The 16,736-nt window shown below is 45.7% G+C and overlaps 1 protein-coding gene across 2 annotated transcripts in view; it reads left to right on the top strand.

Moving 5' to 3' along the window:
• Positions 1 to 460: 460 nt before the first annotated feature.
• The window catches only part of TENT4B (terminal nucleotidyltransferase 4B), a 50,902-nt gene continuing 34,626 nt past the window's right edge, over positions 461 to 16,736 (top strand). The window contains exon 1 of one of the 2 annotated variants that reach the window (XM_083513630.1): positions 461 to 1,959. In XM_083513630.1, coding sequence (XP_083369756.1) covers positions 1,178 to 1,959 — 782 coding nt within the window. In that variant the 5' untranslated portion in view covers positions 461 to 1,177. The remainder of the gene's footprint in view (positions 1,960 to 16,736) is intronic. The other variant, XM_083513629.1, reaches the window with a different exon arrangement.

The following is a 16,736-nucleotide window of genomic DNA, read 5'->3' on the forward strand; positions in this document are numbered from 1 at the left end:
AAAATGGCCTCTAGTCCACAGAAGCCCATGCCGCAATAAAATCAGTTTCAGCGCAACCCTGCGCCTGCCCCGCTGAGGAGTGAAGTCCTTTCCCGTTCAAATGGGGCTCGGTCCCAGTTCAGCGCGTACACAGGATGGCAGCCCAAGTCCTCGAAGGCGCCGAGAGGTCTCGATTTTGGCGCTTGCCGTAACCAGGACTTAACATGGCTGCACTTCTGGACTCTTGCCATGATGGGAGTTGCGTGATGGCCCCTTTCACGCGGCGGAAAGAAATGGGACGTGGGGGTGGGACGACACGACCAGCCCCATGATCCCGGGTCAGCCCTTTTAAGGGCTCCCCCTTCTGTGACCCCAGAAATGCGCCTTCCCCTCCTGCGGAAGAACGCGGGAGCTTCTTCGCTGTGTCTGTGTGTCCCCCCACCCCATCCCAAGTGAAAGAACGACGTAAGAGCTATTGTTATATCACGAAATAACGATGGTGATGGTAACAGTAATAATCTCGAAAGGAGAAAAGAAGCGTGCGTGCTTAGTGTACAGCGCGGCCCGTCGCCACGGTGCGACTGCCATGGTGGAGGATGTAACTCCATGGACTGGAGCGCGCCTGAGGGGGAGAAGGACGACGACGACGAAGGCAGAGGCAGGCTGAGCCAGGCCGGGCCTAGCCGAGCCCTGAACCGCGCACGCTTTCGGCAGCAGCCAAGCCCGGCCACAGCGCGGTTCTCCCTTCGCCGCCGCCGCCTGCTCCTCCTCCTTCTCCGTCTTCCTCCCACGCCTTTATTACGCGCGGCCCGTGCGGCGGCCACCTCTTCGCCAGGGCCCCGCCTCGCTCGCCGAGAGGGGCGGGGGTTGCTGTGTGCTGGAGGCGGCGGCGAAGGAGCAGCGATAGTGGGAGCAGCCCAAGCAAGGAGGAAGCCACTCTCTCGCCCCGGACCGCCAGTCATTTCACTGGGCAGAGGAGGAGGAGGAGGGCGCCGCCGACACAGCGCAGCGGAGGAGAGTCTCCCTTTTCTCTCTCCATTGCTTGCCGCCGCCGCCGCCTTCGTCCGCCCGCCATTAGCGCTGCGAGCCGGTGGGCGCCGCCGCGCTCTCGGCCGGCTGGGCTGGGCCGGGCCGGGCCAGGCGGGGGAGGAGTAGCCGCCGCCGCCGCCCAGTCTCTCGAGGGCCGGGTCCCCGTTTGATGGATCCCCGGATCGCCTGGTTCCAGCCAGAGCAGCTCGGCCCCTCGAACCGCCTGTGGATGCAGATCTGGGAGACCACGCAAGGGGTCCGCAATCTCTACTTCCAGCAGCAGCAGCACGAGCAGCAGCGCGCCCAGCAGCAGCAACAGCAGCAGCCTGCCTCGGCCGCCTCCAGCAATAGCAGCAGCAGCAGCAACACCGCCACCGCCGCCGCCAACCCCGGGGTCGGCCCGGCCTCGCCGCCCGGCATGTCCCGCGGCCCCCGCTGCGACCCTCAGCCCGACTTCCTGCCGCTCGAGAGCGCCAACTACCAGCAGCACAACCACCACCACCTCCACCGGCGGCAGGCCTCCTCGCCGCAGCCGCCGGCCGCCACCGCCTGGGCAGGCAGGCCCGGCGCCCGGGCAGCGGCTGCAGCCCCAGCGCCTCCTGTCGCGGCCGTCTCTTCCTCCTCCTCGTCGTCTTCTATTTCTTCTTCCACCGCCGCCGCCTCTTCTCCTTCCCCGGCCGCCGCCGCCTCTTCGGCAGCTGGCCCTTCTTCGTCTTCCACTTCATCGCCGCCCGCCGGCTCGGGTTCTTCGGCCGCCAGCAACAAGAGGAAGCGCGACAACAAGGCCAGCACCTTCGGGCTCAATTACACCCTCCTGCTCGGGCCCGCCGGGGAGAGCGGGGTCCCGGCGCCGGGGGACGGGCCCCTGGGGAGGCCGCAAGCTGGCCCGGACGAGCCCGCCTACACCGGCACCCCGTGGAAGAAGGCGAACTACAGCCAAGGAGTGGTGGGGTGAGGAGACCAACATGGGGGTTAGGCTGGCGCTTCTTTCTCCCTCTCTCCCAACCCCCAGTATCTCTTTTTTCCACCGTGGAGAGAGGCCTCGGGAAGGGGATCACATCGGGAGGGGGAAGTGGGGTTATGGTAGGGAAAATAAAAGGGGCGGGTAGTGTGACTAGGCCCTAGTCAAGGTTATAAAACGGTGGAGCAGTTGCTTCCCGGCAATGTGTACTTAATGTATCGATTGGTAAGAGCAAGTATTCCAGGCAAAGGTTCATTCGTTCACTTTTCCTTTTACCTCCTTTTTTCTTTTTAAGTGTTTCTATACCTTTGGACCTAGAGGTAGGTCCCACAGGTCGAGTCCCAGGTGCCTAGGGTGTCAGAAGTTACTCAGTGGCCAGGCTGTGCTATTCCACATGTGCTGGCAGATTCTTCCTTCTTTTTAAAGGATCCTTTCGCATTGAGGTTTCCATAGCTGTGCTCCTGTGCTGTTTGAGGGGCCCCCCATTGCTCGCAGGCTAGCATTGAGAAATACTGGACAGAAGTAGAAACTTGGTCAAAAACTCACACCTACAAGCTGGGGTGAAGAACTTGCGGCAGTGATACCAATGTCAGGAAGGTGGTTGGGATGCTAGCTAGGTTAGGCTGGAAAATATATGGCGGAGTAGGTTTGTTGAAGGATTGTTCTTGGGGGCTAGTCTGGATTACATGATTGCCACTCAAGGCAATGCTGTTGTGCCCTTACTTTTTGGCATTGGGGCAGGGGACAGAGTTGTCTTGCTGCAGAGGTCTGAAAGGGCCTGGAGTGTGTTTGGGGATTGGCCAGATTTGTCAGCTGTTCAGGTTTGAATTTGACAGAATTTGGGGTGCAGTTAGCATAATGGCCATTGGGTGGGTGCATAGGGGAGAACATGTGGCCACCAAGACCCCTGTATTACTGTTTTATTTTTTAATCTGGAGATCCACAATAACTCATATGTTGTGTATGTGAGATTCTTGTAGCATTTTTCATTTTATTCTGCAGCAATGATGTGCTTTAATAGGGGGTGGTCTCTTTAAAATGCTGTCTGGCAATCTTGGCCCAGGAGCACATGGCGTGGGAAGCAAGAATGTGTTCCTGCTCCTATCTGAGATGCAAGTCAGTCTCTCTCTTTCTCTCTTCCTTCTCTCAAATTGGGATGTAGTGCACCCCTTTCTTTGTTTCCTTTGAATATGGGAATTCCTCTACCATTGTGTGCTATGTGCATCCAAGTTGAAATGCAGGAAGGGGGGGAGCTTTCACATCTCCTGTTATGCAGATTATATTTTTTTGCTGTGGTGTGCTATTTGGTCATTGTACATGTAAAAGGGTGGAGAAGCACTCAGGTGCATATTTTTTTCTATGGAGGGAAGAAAATTAGTAAATGCATGCTACTCATGTTCTTGAGTACCACAGCAATAGGTGCACATGTGCACGGTATCAAAGGACACGCTGAGGATTGAGTCTTTCTGTGCTGTCGCAGCATGTGTTCCAATGCATGGTAGTGCGCGGGCCAGGAAGCCTACTACACACAGAGAAAAAGAGCATGGCATTCAGGGGCTATACATTTGGGTTTTTACCAGGGACTGTCTGTTCAACACATCAGGGAGGGGATGTTACCTCATCTATCGGCCTGTGCAAAGACTTGATTTTCTGTACAATCCACATTATCTAAAGAGAATCTTTGTCACTCATAATGTTACATTATGCAAGGTCCCAGGAGATAGGTGCCTTTCTGAATACAAATGTTTTGCCTGTGTGCAGTACAAAGAGGGCGTGGAAGTAAGTCATCTGCGCAGTTGATGCACAACTCCTCCATGGCACGTTACACACACATTTGGTAAATTAAATGTAAGGTATTTCAATGTGTCTTAAAATGCCCCACCTGTGCACAAAGCCCCATTCTTGTGCCTCCATCATATCCTGTCTGCTCTTTTTGCTTTTATTTTTTGACATTGCAAGCATTTTAAAGTTCTCTAGGAAGTAGCCATGCTGCCTGTTTCTTCTGTGCTTGGGAATTTTTTTTTAAAACTGTAGTAGCATTCCACATTCACTGTGTTTTAGTACACTTCAAATGATTTTTACAGCGATATGTAACATCTGTCAACAATGTGTTAGTCATGCCCACTTAGTTTAGGGGGTCTGCTCTGGGTAGAACTAACATTAGTTACAACCTGCAGTGTTCAGCAAAACAATTTGGCTTTTGGAGTTTCAAGGTAGTTTGCAGCTTTTACTTGTTTGATTTGTGTATCTTTAATCGTAATAATCTTGTGTATATATGGATTTTTACCTCAACTTGTCATTACTTTCTAATTTTACAAATGCTGGTGCCATTGCAAAGTCAGCATTATTGTTTTTCATTGCAGGGTGGACACATTGTCCCATAATCACAGAAGGTTAGAATGTGTAGAAGAGAGAATATTTTAGCTGCATATTTATTGCTGGCATTGCATGTGGATTTATTCAGGTAGCTGTATATGTCTCTCTTAGAACCTGATTCAAGGCATGTGGGCCCCATATGAACCTTTGCAGTAAATGTAATGTTACCTCTGGAGTGCAAAGTGTTTGCTTAAACTGAAGAAAAGAGTTCCAGTTAGAATTCCCAAACTTTCTGTTGACAAATCTTGTTTCAAAGAATGGAACTCCTGTAAATTTCTCCTGCAAAGCAGATTATGAAAAATCACCTCCCCTTCCATCTTGCAGACAGGTGTAGAAGTCTTACTTTGCATTTTTATAATATAATATCAATAACTATTGTAGAAATTTGTAGTTTAATGGACAAACCTTTTCTTCATGTGCATTGTTTTCTGGGGAATCCTGTAATTTTGAGATAGGCTTGTACTGTACTTCTGAAAGTGGCTGAGGCTTGATTGTCTGTTAGATGTTGTTTTTGTGCATTTCTTTAAGTACTGTCCCCTGTTTTAGTGTGGGTATTAAATTCAGTAGTTTGATGCTCTGCGATAAACATAGTTTAGATCCCAAGCCATAGTTTGTGCTTCCAAACATATAACCAAATCATGGTTTAGAGCTGTGTGTCTACTGTCATTTAGGACCATAGGAAACTGCCTTCTATTGAGTCAGACTGTAGGCCCTTCTAGTACAGTATTGGCTATACAGTGGTGCCTCGCAAGATGAAATTAATCCGTTCCGCAAGTTTCTTCGTCTTGCGTTTTTTTCGTCTTGCGAAGCACAGCTATTAGCGGCTTAGCGGCTATTAACGGCTTAGCGGCTTTAAGAAAAAGGAAACAAACTCGCAAGAACTCGCAAGACGTTTCGTCTTGCAAAGCAAGCCCATCGGGAAATTCGTCTTGCGGAATGACTCAAAAAACGGAAAACTCTTTCGTCTTGCGCGTTTTTTGTCTTGCGAGGCATTCGTCTTGCGAGGTACCACTGTACAAACTGGCAGCCGTTCTCCAGGACTTCAGACCAGGAGTCTTTCCTATCCCTGGCTGAACAGGATTTTACCTGGGACATTCTGTATGCAAAGCAAATGCTCTTAACATGAAGCTATAGCCCTTTCCATCAGCTCATCGCTACTGTCTCTAGGCATAGCAGCCCCCAGATGCCAAGCTGTAACTATAGTCTGTCCATTCATACATCACATCATACAGTGGTACCTCGCAAGACGAATGCCTCGCAAGACAAAAAACTCGCTAGACGAAAGGTTTTTCCGTTTTCGATTTGCCTCGCAAGACGAATTTCCCTATGGGCTTGCTTCGCAAGACGAAAACGTCTTGCGACTTTGTTAAACCGTTAAAACCGTGCTTCGCAAGACGAAAAATTCACTAGACGGCAAAACTTGCGGAACGAATTAATTTCGTCTTGCGAGGCACCACTGTATCATAGTTCAGCTCTTTTTCTGGGGAGGATGCAAGGAGGATATTGGAAGTTTTGCTTAGTTAACTGTGTTCTATTATTTATTTTATGTATTCAGGGGTATTTATACCCCACCTGCTAACCAAAGTTCTTGAGGTGCCTAAGCTCAGAATGTGGTTTGTTTCAACTGTGGTTGGGAAACAAGCCAGGATCATAAACCACATTTTGAATTTGGCTTGTTTCCCAAATAATACTTCGGACTAACCATGTAAATGGAAATGAAAGCTTTTGGTCATGCCAGAGGGTAGAGCTAACAAGCCCAAGGGTCATGCACATCTCTAAGCCATAGTTGAACATTACGTCCAAATGCAACCACAGTTGGGCATTGGGTGTTGAGAAAACATAGGAAATAGTGTGTGCTACCCAGATGCATTGACTTGTGAGGTAAACCACGGTAATATTGTGCTCTGTAGTCGCAGTCAGAATAAGGCTGCATAAAAAAAAACAACCTCAAGATAATCATCACCTCAGATTAGTAATCATTGCTCAAAGCAGATCTCATGATCTTTCATTTTGGCAACTCCTGTGTTGACCTAAGTGTTATAATGATGATCATTTAAAATGTAATCCTAACAAAAATATGATTATATTTATAATTTTATTATTTGTTAATACGCACTACATCTTCAAACCTTTGCGGATACTTTTGGATCTCAGAAAACTGGTCAGTATAATACTTGTGGACAAAATCTTCTGGTGTTTTTGTTATGGTTGTAGAGAGCCTTGTAGGCCATCTATTCAAACTCCCTGTTCATTGCAGGAAATCAGAGCTTGAACATCCTGTATGGAAGAACCACCATTCTCTCATGGGCTTCCGTGTTGAAATGTTCCAACTGTTGTGTGTATGTCCTAAACTCTACTTTATCACATAGTTATTTATTCTTATAGCACCTTGTTTCCCTAATAACTTGTCTATTTTGCTAAAATAAATTGCTTTCATAGTGTAGCATTATAGATACATGATTACCCACTGCTCTGGCCAGAACTCTGATCCAATTACAGTGGTACTTCACGTTGCAGATGCTTCAGGTTACAGACTCCACTAACCCAGAAATAGTACCTCGGGTTAAGAACTTTGCTTCAGGATGAGAACAGAAATTGTGTGGTGGCGGCGCGGCGACATTAGCTTCAGGTTAAGAACAGTTTCAGGTTAAGAACGGACCTCCAGAACGAATTAAGTTCTTAACCCGAGGTACCACTGTATATCTGTCCTGACTGCAGTGTTACAAGATGCTAGCAGTGCTGGCTACTTAACCTTTTAGCTTGCTCTGAGTAGTATTAGTATCTTCTGCTAGTGGTGCTCATCCAGTTGCAGGTGTTGGTTAAAGAACAGTCTTACATTGGGTCAGGCCATTGATCCATCTAGTCAAATGCTGCACGCCTTGACAGCAGTAGATCTCCAGCATTACGGGTATAGATTTATTCTGTGAACCGCCCTGAGACCCCCAGGTATAGGGCGGTATATAAATTCGATTAATAATAATAATAATAATAATAGGTTTTGCTCTGCTATCTCAGATCCTTTTAAGTAGCAAGATCAGAGATGGAAATTTGGACTTCACACATGTGAAGCGTGTTGTACCCCCTCCAAGTGAATCAAAACCATTTCCTACCTGTACTGTCTCTCAAGCTGATCAGCCCTACCACTTACTAACAGTCCTCCTCCAGGACTGGAATTTCAGTGAACTCAAGCAAGCTTAGCTTCCTTCCTGGTCACCCATCAAGCTACAGGGTCTGGTTTAGACATAGGAAAAACATGTTGTCCAGAGTTTAAAATAATAAATTGTAGGATTGGAAGGCCCCAGCCTTCAAAGCAGGGTCATCTCTTTGCCAAAATGCAGTTGAATTTACTGGCCACCATTACCTGTACTTCATGGAGAATATAATCTTGCAGTACTTTTTTGCCCATAAAAGTATTGTACTATGTTCTTTCACACCACCCATTTTAATAATTTTCATTTTAAAAATAGTTTTTCATTATGCTTTGAATTTATTATTGAAGGTTCAGAAATAAAATACATGAGACAGTAGCTGGTTTAGCAAGGTGCATCAACAAAATGCATGTCTTAAAATAATTTGTACATACCACAGAGCAGTTGAACCCATTCTGTATCGCTGACTAATGGAACAGCTGTAGACAAGGCGATAAAGTTCTTATACAGGGATATCCAGAGAGGCTCCTGAGTAATGTTATCCATTAGTTGTCTACCAATAAATTGAAAGGTAAGACGTCCATTTGAATCTTTGCACAATAATCCAGTATCAGTTTTCCTCACCTGTCTAATTGTATGCTTCTTTTCCACAAAATTGTTCCTCAAGCGGCTCACCGCATATCAAATTAACAATAAGTATAACAATTCAAAAACATATTGGAAATGGTCATAATGTCAATAAGTAAACAAAAAGATCCATACAGCACTGTATAAAACAAGACAAGCTGAAAACTAAACAGAGAATGATGCCTAGCAGAGAGAAAATGTGTGTTGGGCGGGGAGGGGTGAATCACCATTCCAAAAGGGTGTTTGTTCCACAGAGGTTCATTGTAACTAAATTGCATGCATTGGATGGGAACCACACTCTCATGTGTGGCAGTCGGTTCCTTCCCTGCTCTTATGTGCCTCTCCTCCCCTCTCTGAACATCCCCATCTTTCATTTAGGAAGGTAAAGATTGCAGCTGCTCCTTCAAGCTCCACATGCAGTCATAGTTTTAATACTGCTCACATTCTCCTACATCATACATTGCTTTCCAGGCACTTAAAAAACCACAAGCCAAATTTGACCACCTAGACTTTTGCCTGATAGTGTGTTGCCCAAGGAAACCCTCCTCCTCTTTGCCCTGCACTTCATACCAGTCTTGATCCGACAACTTTCCCTTAACAGCAACAGCAAAGAAAAGACAGTGTGGACAGGGATTCCCTATAACCATGTTATCCAGTAGTTGAGATCCAAATTTTCCAAACATCCTGGGGACCCAGCAGCATCTCTCATCTGGGATGATGCAGATGTTCTAGCTCTCACCCGGAGGGCCCTTATGCCTCTCACACCACGTGGTGGCCAATAAGTTTCACATTTGCTCATCAATTCAGGAGGCGGGTAGGGCTCTCGTGGTAGTCTTTGAAGTGGCAACACCACTTCCCTTAATTCCAAAAATACCTTCTAATCTAAATAGCTGCCTTAGTAATCAGCATTTATATTTTATACAATTTAGTGACAAAAATAATAATGATCTCACTTTATTATGGCCTGTTTCTGACATTCTATATGCGCAAATCTAGCAACATAGAATCAGCTGTCATGCTACTACATTTTGAAAACCCTTTGGGTCAACTGTATATATTTCATTATTCTCCAGAATGGCACAAGTAGCTATTAGGGTGATTTTTTGGTAGATTGGCAATATATGAAAAAGTTCACAGACCCATCCATTGATATTGCCTTGAGATTTATGGGTATAGGATGGTATAAAAAAATAATAATAATAATAATAATACCAGTAACCATTTTTTATCCAAATTAAATCACATTGAGCATATTACTGCCCTACTCATTGTTTGATGACAGAGTACTTCAGCGTATTTCCCCAAAAATATTTATTTCTTATTGTTAATTCTACCAAAGCACATCACTTTTACATTTACTTTCTCTAAATGTAATAAAATTAATTTGCAGTAACCATGCATTTTTCCCCCATCCAGAGTTCATTGGCAGAAATGAGCTAATTTTCCAGTATTGTAGTGCAAGTAAACGTGAAGTTGCTAATAGATTGGAGACAAATTCATCTTTCCTTCCTTCAGCATAGTTCAGCAAAAAAATCAGTCCACTTTGGAGAAATGAGATGGTAACAGTCTGAAATCTCTTTAATTTTCTCATTTTAAGGCCAAACGCATAAACTATATGAATATTTTGCTGTTTTTGTTATTTAATCTCCAGCAGCATTGGTATTAAACATTTTTTTTTCAGCACTGAAAGAGGGAGACAACACTATGTGATAATAGTTTAGTGTTCAGTAATATGAACATGACTGTGAACAGTGTTAGAAACTGGGATAGGAAAGCTAGGAGCCAAACGTCTTCTGAAACCTGGATTGTGAGCGCCAAAACAGAATGTCTAATCACCATGGGGTGGGTGTGTCAGCAACATTTTTATTTATTATTTTGATCAAAATGAATTAATGCGCAATTCACTTAAGTGACACATTGTTAATATCACATTTTTAGCAGAAATTGTTAATACATGTTTAATTTGGTGTTTACAGTAAGAATATCAGTACCATACTTCAGTTTTCAAAACACTCTACTCTTTATTGTTAAACTCCTTAACATACTGCTGATCCTTAACATATGCTTTGAGGCTTCAAAGAAAATACATTTCAGTAATTCTTGAGTGTTAGCCAGGTGCAAAAAATGGCACCCAGACTTTTGGAGGTACTCACAAATGGAGAATGTTTAGGCGCAAAATGCACCTGGCACCTTGCTAATTTCAAACCCTGCCTGTGAGTAATCAAGAGGAGTAAATGATAGGGAAATCATTTCTCCTATTTTAATGTGCAATAGGGCCCAGGCATAGAACTAGGACATCTGTGTCTGAATCTTCCACTGGAGTGTGTGAAATGGGTTCTCTCCCACTAAGCTATGAAGTCTCCCCTAAAATGCATACCTGAAGATGCGCAGACTCTTTAATTCCTGCCCCTTCCAGAATACTTCAAACTGCTGAATAGGTGTGCCCCATCCACAGCTTAACTACCGTATTTTTCCCCCTCCAAAAATGAAGGAAATGTGTGTACGTCCTATGGAGCGAATGCAGGCTTTCGCTGAAGCCTGGAGAGCGAGAGGGGTCGGTGCACACTGACCCCTCTCGCTCTCCAGGCTTCAGGGATAGCCACCTGAAGCCTTCAGAACACAGCGGGAGGCCCCGCTGTGCTCCGGAGGCTTCAGGTTCCTTTTGCTGAAGCCGGGAGAGCAAGACTCTCCTGGCTTCAGCAGAGAGGAAGAGCGAGGGAGGAGGAGGAGCGCCGTCCAGGTTCCCCGCGCTGATGTCTCGGCCCCGTGCCTTGCCCTCCGCGGCAGCCGTAGCAGCGGCGGCAGGGTGGAGCGAGATACACAGGCAGGACAGGCGGCGGCGGCCCGGGGAGTGCAGCGCGTCAGCCACCTCCCATTTCTGGCCATTCATCACTTTCTCCACGCTCCAGTTGAAAAGGTCACTTTTTAAACAAACAAACAAACCACCTGCCGCCGGGAGCCCAGTAGGAAGTTGTTCGAGCTAACATTCTCCGCCCGCCCCCGTCCGGGCTGGGTGAGGCGGGCAAGCGGTGTCTCTCTCTCTCCCCCCCCCCCTTTCTGGAGCGCACGGCCAATTTGGGAGGGAAGGGATGCTCTTCCGGGGTGGGGGATCTGCTCCCGGTTGCACCGCCGTTGCATTGGGGGAGGATGCAAACCTGAACGAGGAAGCAGATCCTGTGCGGGGCTGCACCAAGGAAAGGCGCGCTACGTCGAAGGTTCCTATTGAACTCAATGGTGCTCGCACTTAGTTCGCGGGGCCAGAGGGCAAGCCTCTCTGGTCTACTCAGAAGCAAGTCTCAGCGATGCTGAGGGAATCTCACTCCCAAGATAAGTGTGCCGGCTGTTGCAGCCTCAGGCGCAGCAATCCAACTGTAGCTGCACTTGATGGCACGCTTAGCTTACGTGGGAACGAAACCAAAATCAGGGACGGCGAAGCTGTGACATTCCAGGTGTTGCTGGGCTACAAATCCCATCACCGCTGGCTGATGGTAGCTGGAGCCTAACAATATATGGAGGGCTACATCCTCCCCACAACCTATATGTGGAAAAGAACTACAAAAAAAGGGGGAGAGAGAGATACTAGGCTATCAGAGATCGCAAAGCTCTTGCAAACTATTTTTAGCTGAGCTGAGAACTGGTGGTATCAAGAAATCCTTAAACGTGCTCTTAAACCATGCAAGCAGCTTTAAATTTCACTTCTGCTTTTTCTTGAAATAAAGAGACGCAGGACAAACTAAAAGGGAACTCTGCACTGGTGGGACATTTAAATGTCTTGCTTTAGCCCTTTTGCAAAGAGGAATTTAAAATGCAGCATAGGTTTTTCTGGTGTTTTCTTTTTTTACCACCCTGGCATCTTTCATGTTTAATAAAAGTGTTCTTGGTGAAATATGGAAGAAGAAAAAAGCAGAGATGGAGAGCTGCGCAGTGCCTCTTCAGCCAAGTGGGAGGAGAAATGGAAGGGGCTCCGTTTCTCCTGCCGCTTCGCTGAAGGGGCGCTGAGCAGAGAGGGGGAGAATCCCCCCCCCTTGTTCTCCCCCTCTAAAACAAGGTGCGTCCTGTGGTCGGGAGCGTCCTATAGTGCGAAAAATACGGGTAGTCCTTTTAAGGGTTGGTCTGTTTTAAGGGAACCATTTATCTTTCCAGTCCCTCTGTACCCTTTTAAAGGAATCTTGAGCTGGAGGGTATTGTGGTCATGATGTACCCCATCTGTGTTAGGCTCCAGCTGCCAATATGAATAGTCTTGTGTTGTTCCTGCACTCTGCTGTCATGCTTTCAAAAGTTACAGGGCAGCTTGAGAGCAATGCACACATTTAGGTGTCAGCCTTCCTTCCCTTTATCCTTCCACACCTCCCCATAGGTCTCTTGAAACCTACGTGTACACACATACACAACTTTTTCTGCATACCTGGAGTGCCTCTTGTGTTTACAGGAACTTTTCTCTCTTGGAGGCTGAGTTTTGCTGTTGTACTGGTAGGCAGGGGCTGCCAACTTCACAATTAGAAGAAATGATGTTGAGGTTTTTCATCATTTCCCATATATATTCTCAGTCTGAAGGGCTTTTGAATTAGCTACACTGTTAACAGGGGTCAGCAGCCTAAGGCCCATGGGCCAGAAGTGGCCCGCGGAGGTCATTTGACTGGCCCATGAGCCACCCCTGAACTGAGCTGCCCACTTGTGCGCTGCGCTAAACCAGCACAGCACAGGGACTCGCGTCCGCGGTGTCAGAAATGGCGTCTCCGCATGTGCAGACGTTGAAAATCACAGGGGTGCGCGCACAATCCGGCCCACAGAGGGATCTCCGCGGGACCGATCCGGCCCAGACAAGATAAACCTTGCTGACCCCTGACTATTAATTTTACCTTTCTCCAATCCTGTTAACGTGTGGCAGATTTCTAGCACTGGCTAATCCATTATTGCTATCAATCTGTTGTGCCAAAAAGTACTTTGCAGACTTTCACCTTCAAGCTAGCTAATTACCAGCAAATCTGATAATGCCACATGTCCCAAGGTAGCAGTGCTTTTCTTACTGCGTTTCCCATATAGAGTAACTTAAAGCCTTCAGATTGTCCCATTTTGGGTGTAAGCTTTTCCATAACTTTTCTAGCAGTTACAGTGGTACCTCGCAAGACGAATGCCTCGCAAAACGAAAAACGCGCAAGACGAAAGAGTTTTCCGTTTTTTGAGTCGTTCCGCAAGACGAATTTCCCTATGGGCTTGCTTCGCAAGACGAAACGTCTTGCGAGTTTGTTTCCTTTTTCTTAAAGCTGCTAAGCCATTAATAGCCGCTAAGCCGCTAATAGCCGTGCTTCGCAAGACGAAAAAACTGCAAGACGAAGAGACTCGTGGAATGGATTAATTTCGTCTTGCGAGGCACCACTGTACTTTACTCTTTCTGTGCCGGTTATGTATTTATATTCAAAGATATACGTGTACCAGCCTTTCAAATAATTTTCAAGGCGTTATATATATTAATGAGATGTAAAACCATGTGAAATGCAATAGAAATAGTTTTTTTAAAAAACTGAACACCATAAATGACACAGCAGTTGATAAAGTTGAAGCCAGAATTCAAATGTGAGCAGCAATAAAAGTTCTAATGATTTAAGGCCTGGGCGAATAAAAAAGTTTATATGGCAACTAAAGGTCATGAAAACGGGTACCAAGTGAGCCATCCTGGGTGGGGGAGAAGCATCCTATAGCTGGGATACCAGCACCAAAGAAGCTCTCCCCAATACCCACTTGCCTCGGATCATTATAATGGTCATTCAGGTTCATGTGGCAGCAGATTCCTAGGTTTCATTCAGTATTCCAGGGGTCAGTAACCTTGATGGGCACATTTGGAATTTTGAGAAAGTGTCACAAAATGGATGCTATGGGGGTGTGGCATAATACAAAATGGCAGCCACATCTAAAGAAGCAGAAAAAGACAAATCATGCGAGTATTTCCTGCCCACCAGACCCTTCTTTAATAATGGGCGGAAAAGGCACCTATATCAGCCACCACTGTACTTGCTCACATGGAGACGTTCTTTATACCTCTCCTCTGTTCGGAGTGGGAGGGAGGGTGGATGAACAAACCTGGCATCCAGTGAAATTCAGGCATGTTTAAGAGTGTGTGGTCCATGTAGGAGAGGGCGAGCCAGTGCAAGTGGGAACTGAGCAGAAAGAGTAAACACTTTCTGGTGCATTGTTGATTTTTTGGGGGTTATATTTACAGAGACCTTTTGCAGGTACCATAAGCGGTACTGGCTTTGGTGCCTGCAGGTGCCATCTTAGTGACCCCTGCTGTATATTATGCAGTGTACAGGGGTTTAAATATTAAAACCAGCACTTTGAAACAGTCAGGAAAATACTGCAGTTGATCCAGAACTGATGAGATTTACAGTGGTACCTCAGGTTACATACGTTTCAGGTTGCATACTTCAGGTTACAGACTCCGCTAACCCAGAAATAGTGCTTCAGGTTAAGAACTTTGCTTGAGGATGAGAACAGAAATCATGCTCTGGCGGCATGGCGACAGCAGGAGGCCCCATTAGCTAAAGTGGTGCTTCAGGTTAAGAACAGTTTCAGGTTAAGAACGGACCTCCGGAACGAATTAAGTACTTAACCCGAGGTACCGCTGTATTTATATTTTAAAAAATAAGATTTTATTAAAGTGTTTTCATAATACAATAAGATAAAAGAAACCAATCTAAAAAGAAAAAGAAAAACACAGAGAAAAAGGAAACAGAAAATGCCGAGTCCTCTCTTAACCCATGTCTCACACTGAGTGATGGACCCTCGCAGCTCTTACCTAGGAGCTTTCCTTTCCTTCTCCCAGTCTCTCATCCTGGAAGGTCTTCCCTTCCCTGCCTCTCATTCAGGGTCCTTCCACCAGCTATCCACCCCCTTCATGTGTGTGTAATCCTTAGACCCCAAAAATGGCCCAGAGTAGGGGACACCAAAGGAAAACCTAAAAATAAAATAAAATAAAAAGGACTTCTGATTTTCTGTCTGTCAGTTACATGCAAGAAATTATTCAAAATATCCACTTTACAATGACATCCAACTGATCTACTTTCTGTTAGGCAATATTTCCTCAATCCTCTGACCCAAATGTCTTGGATTATTTCCTTTTCTTTTTCACACAAATGTCAGCAATGGTTTTTCTCTTCTCAAACCTATCTGCTTTGTCTCCAATAACCTCAACAACCATTCCTCCATATTAAACAATAAGTCTTTCCATCTTTGTCCACACAAAAGTCTCTCTGCTGTAATCATATATTGAGATAATGTTTGATAGTTCTTTTCTTGTTATATAGTCTTTAATTGACACCCAAGAACTGGTGAGATGTGTTCCGACTGGCCAGTTACATGTTCTGAATCAACTGTAGTAGCCTAGTCTTCAATGATATGTACAACATCCATTAAATATGACTTGGATGTTATGGGTCACAATGACCAGCCGGGGTTTATCTAAAAGGGGCTGCAACTTGTGCTGCAACCTTAGCTGCTGAAAGGCCTTTTGTACCAGAGATGCCACTCAGACATTTTTGAAGATACTTTTGAAGCCTCTGGGCCAGTGTGGTGCATGCCGCAGGCTCATAATGTCTTCCTTTGTCTACATAGAAAGGGGGAGTTGAGCCTGGGATCTCATGAGGAATCATGGGAGTGGCTCATCCCAACAGCTACCATTGAGGTGATGCTTTTGTGGCCAGTTACGGTACATAACCTGATTTAGTTGTCCTATTTCACTTCATGGGCAATACTTTCTCCTGAAACGGGCATCTGTTCTGACAGGTATAGCCCTTTCGACAGAGAGCTCTAACAAGGGAGTGATGAGGTGCAGCTATCACATAAAATCAATGGTGTGATAATTATGGATTTTATGGTTTAGGTTTCGTTAGTTTTTACCTGCTGATAGAATACTCACTCACAGCAGAAAACTGCCTGTGTTGCACAGTTGTCATTGACTTGTCATAGTGTGGTTCCAGTTATAGAATGCATTATGCTCCTCTGTGACTTCTGCCATGTAAGCTACTACACTTGGATGCCAATCTGTCTGTTTGTCTGTCTCTTTGACTGTCTGTCCCATTCAGGCAGTAACTAGTCTCCTTTATTACAGTTTATTTTTGTGACTCTATTATTGTGAGTTCTCTTCCAAAAAATGGGAGCTCATAATGTGAATGCAGTTGTACTTTTACACAGGAGCAAATTAAAAACAATTATAATGAAAGTCTGGCTACTTGTACATTGCTTTTTCAACAGATAGTGTGAATTATTCCTGCAGATCCTGCTTCAGGAGATGGTTACTGCACCGGGGAAATGAAATTAACATTGCATTATTTTCTAATAGGCTACAGGCCATGCCAGTCTTCGTTTGATTGTTTCCCTTTGCTGATAAGGAAATATTTATCAAAATCTTGATACTTTTGCATGTGTACATGGAGCAGGGCAGTTAATATTTGAATATTTTTCTTTATAGTAGCCTATGCTTTTGAAATCCGCACCACAGAATGCTTTTGAAGACTGGATTCCTATTGAGCAACTGGATTTCGCTCAAATGATAGCTGATAGCTGCCGAATATTGAATGCATGTGCCCTGGTGCAAAGATATTTGGTCAGTTGGCAACCCA

Source organism: Podarcis liolepis (assembly GCF_965112155.1).
Source record: "Podarcis liolepis genome assembly, chromosome: 7".
In the NCBI taxonomy this organism is placed as follows: Eukaryota; Metazoa; Chordata; class Lepidosauria; order Squamata; family Lacertidae; genus Podarcis; species Podarcis liolepis.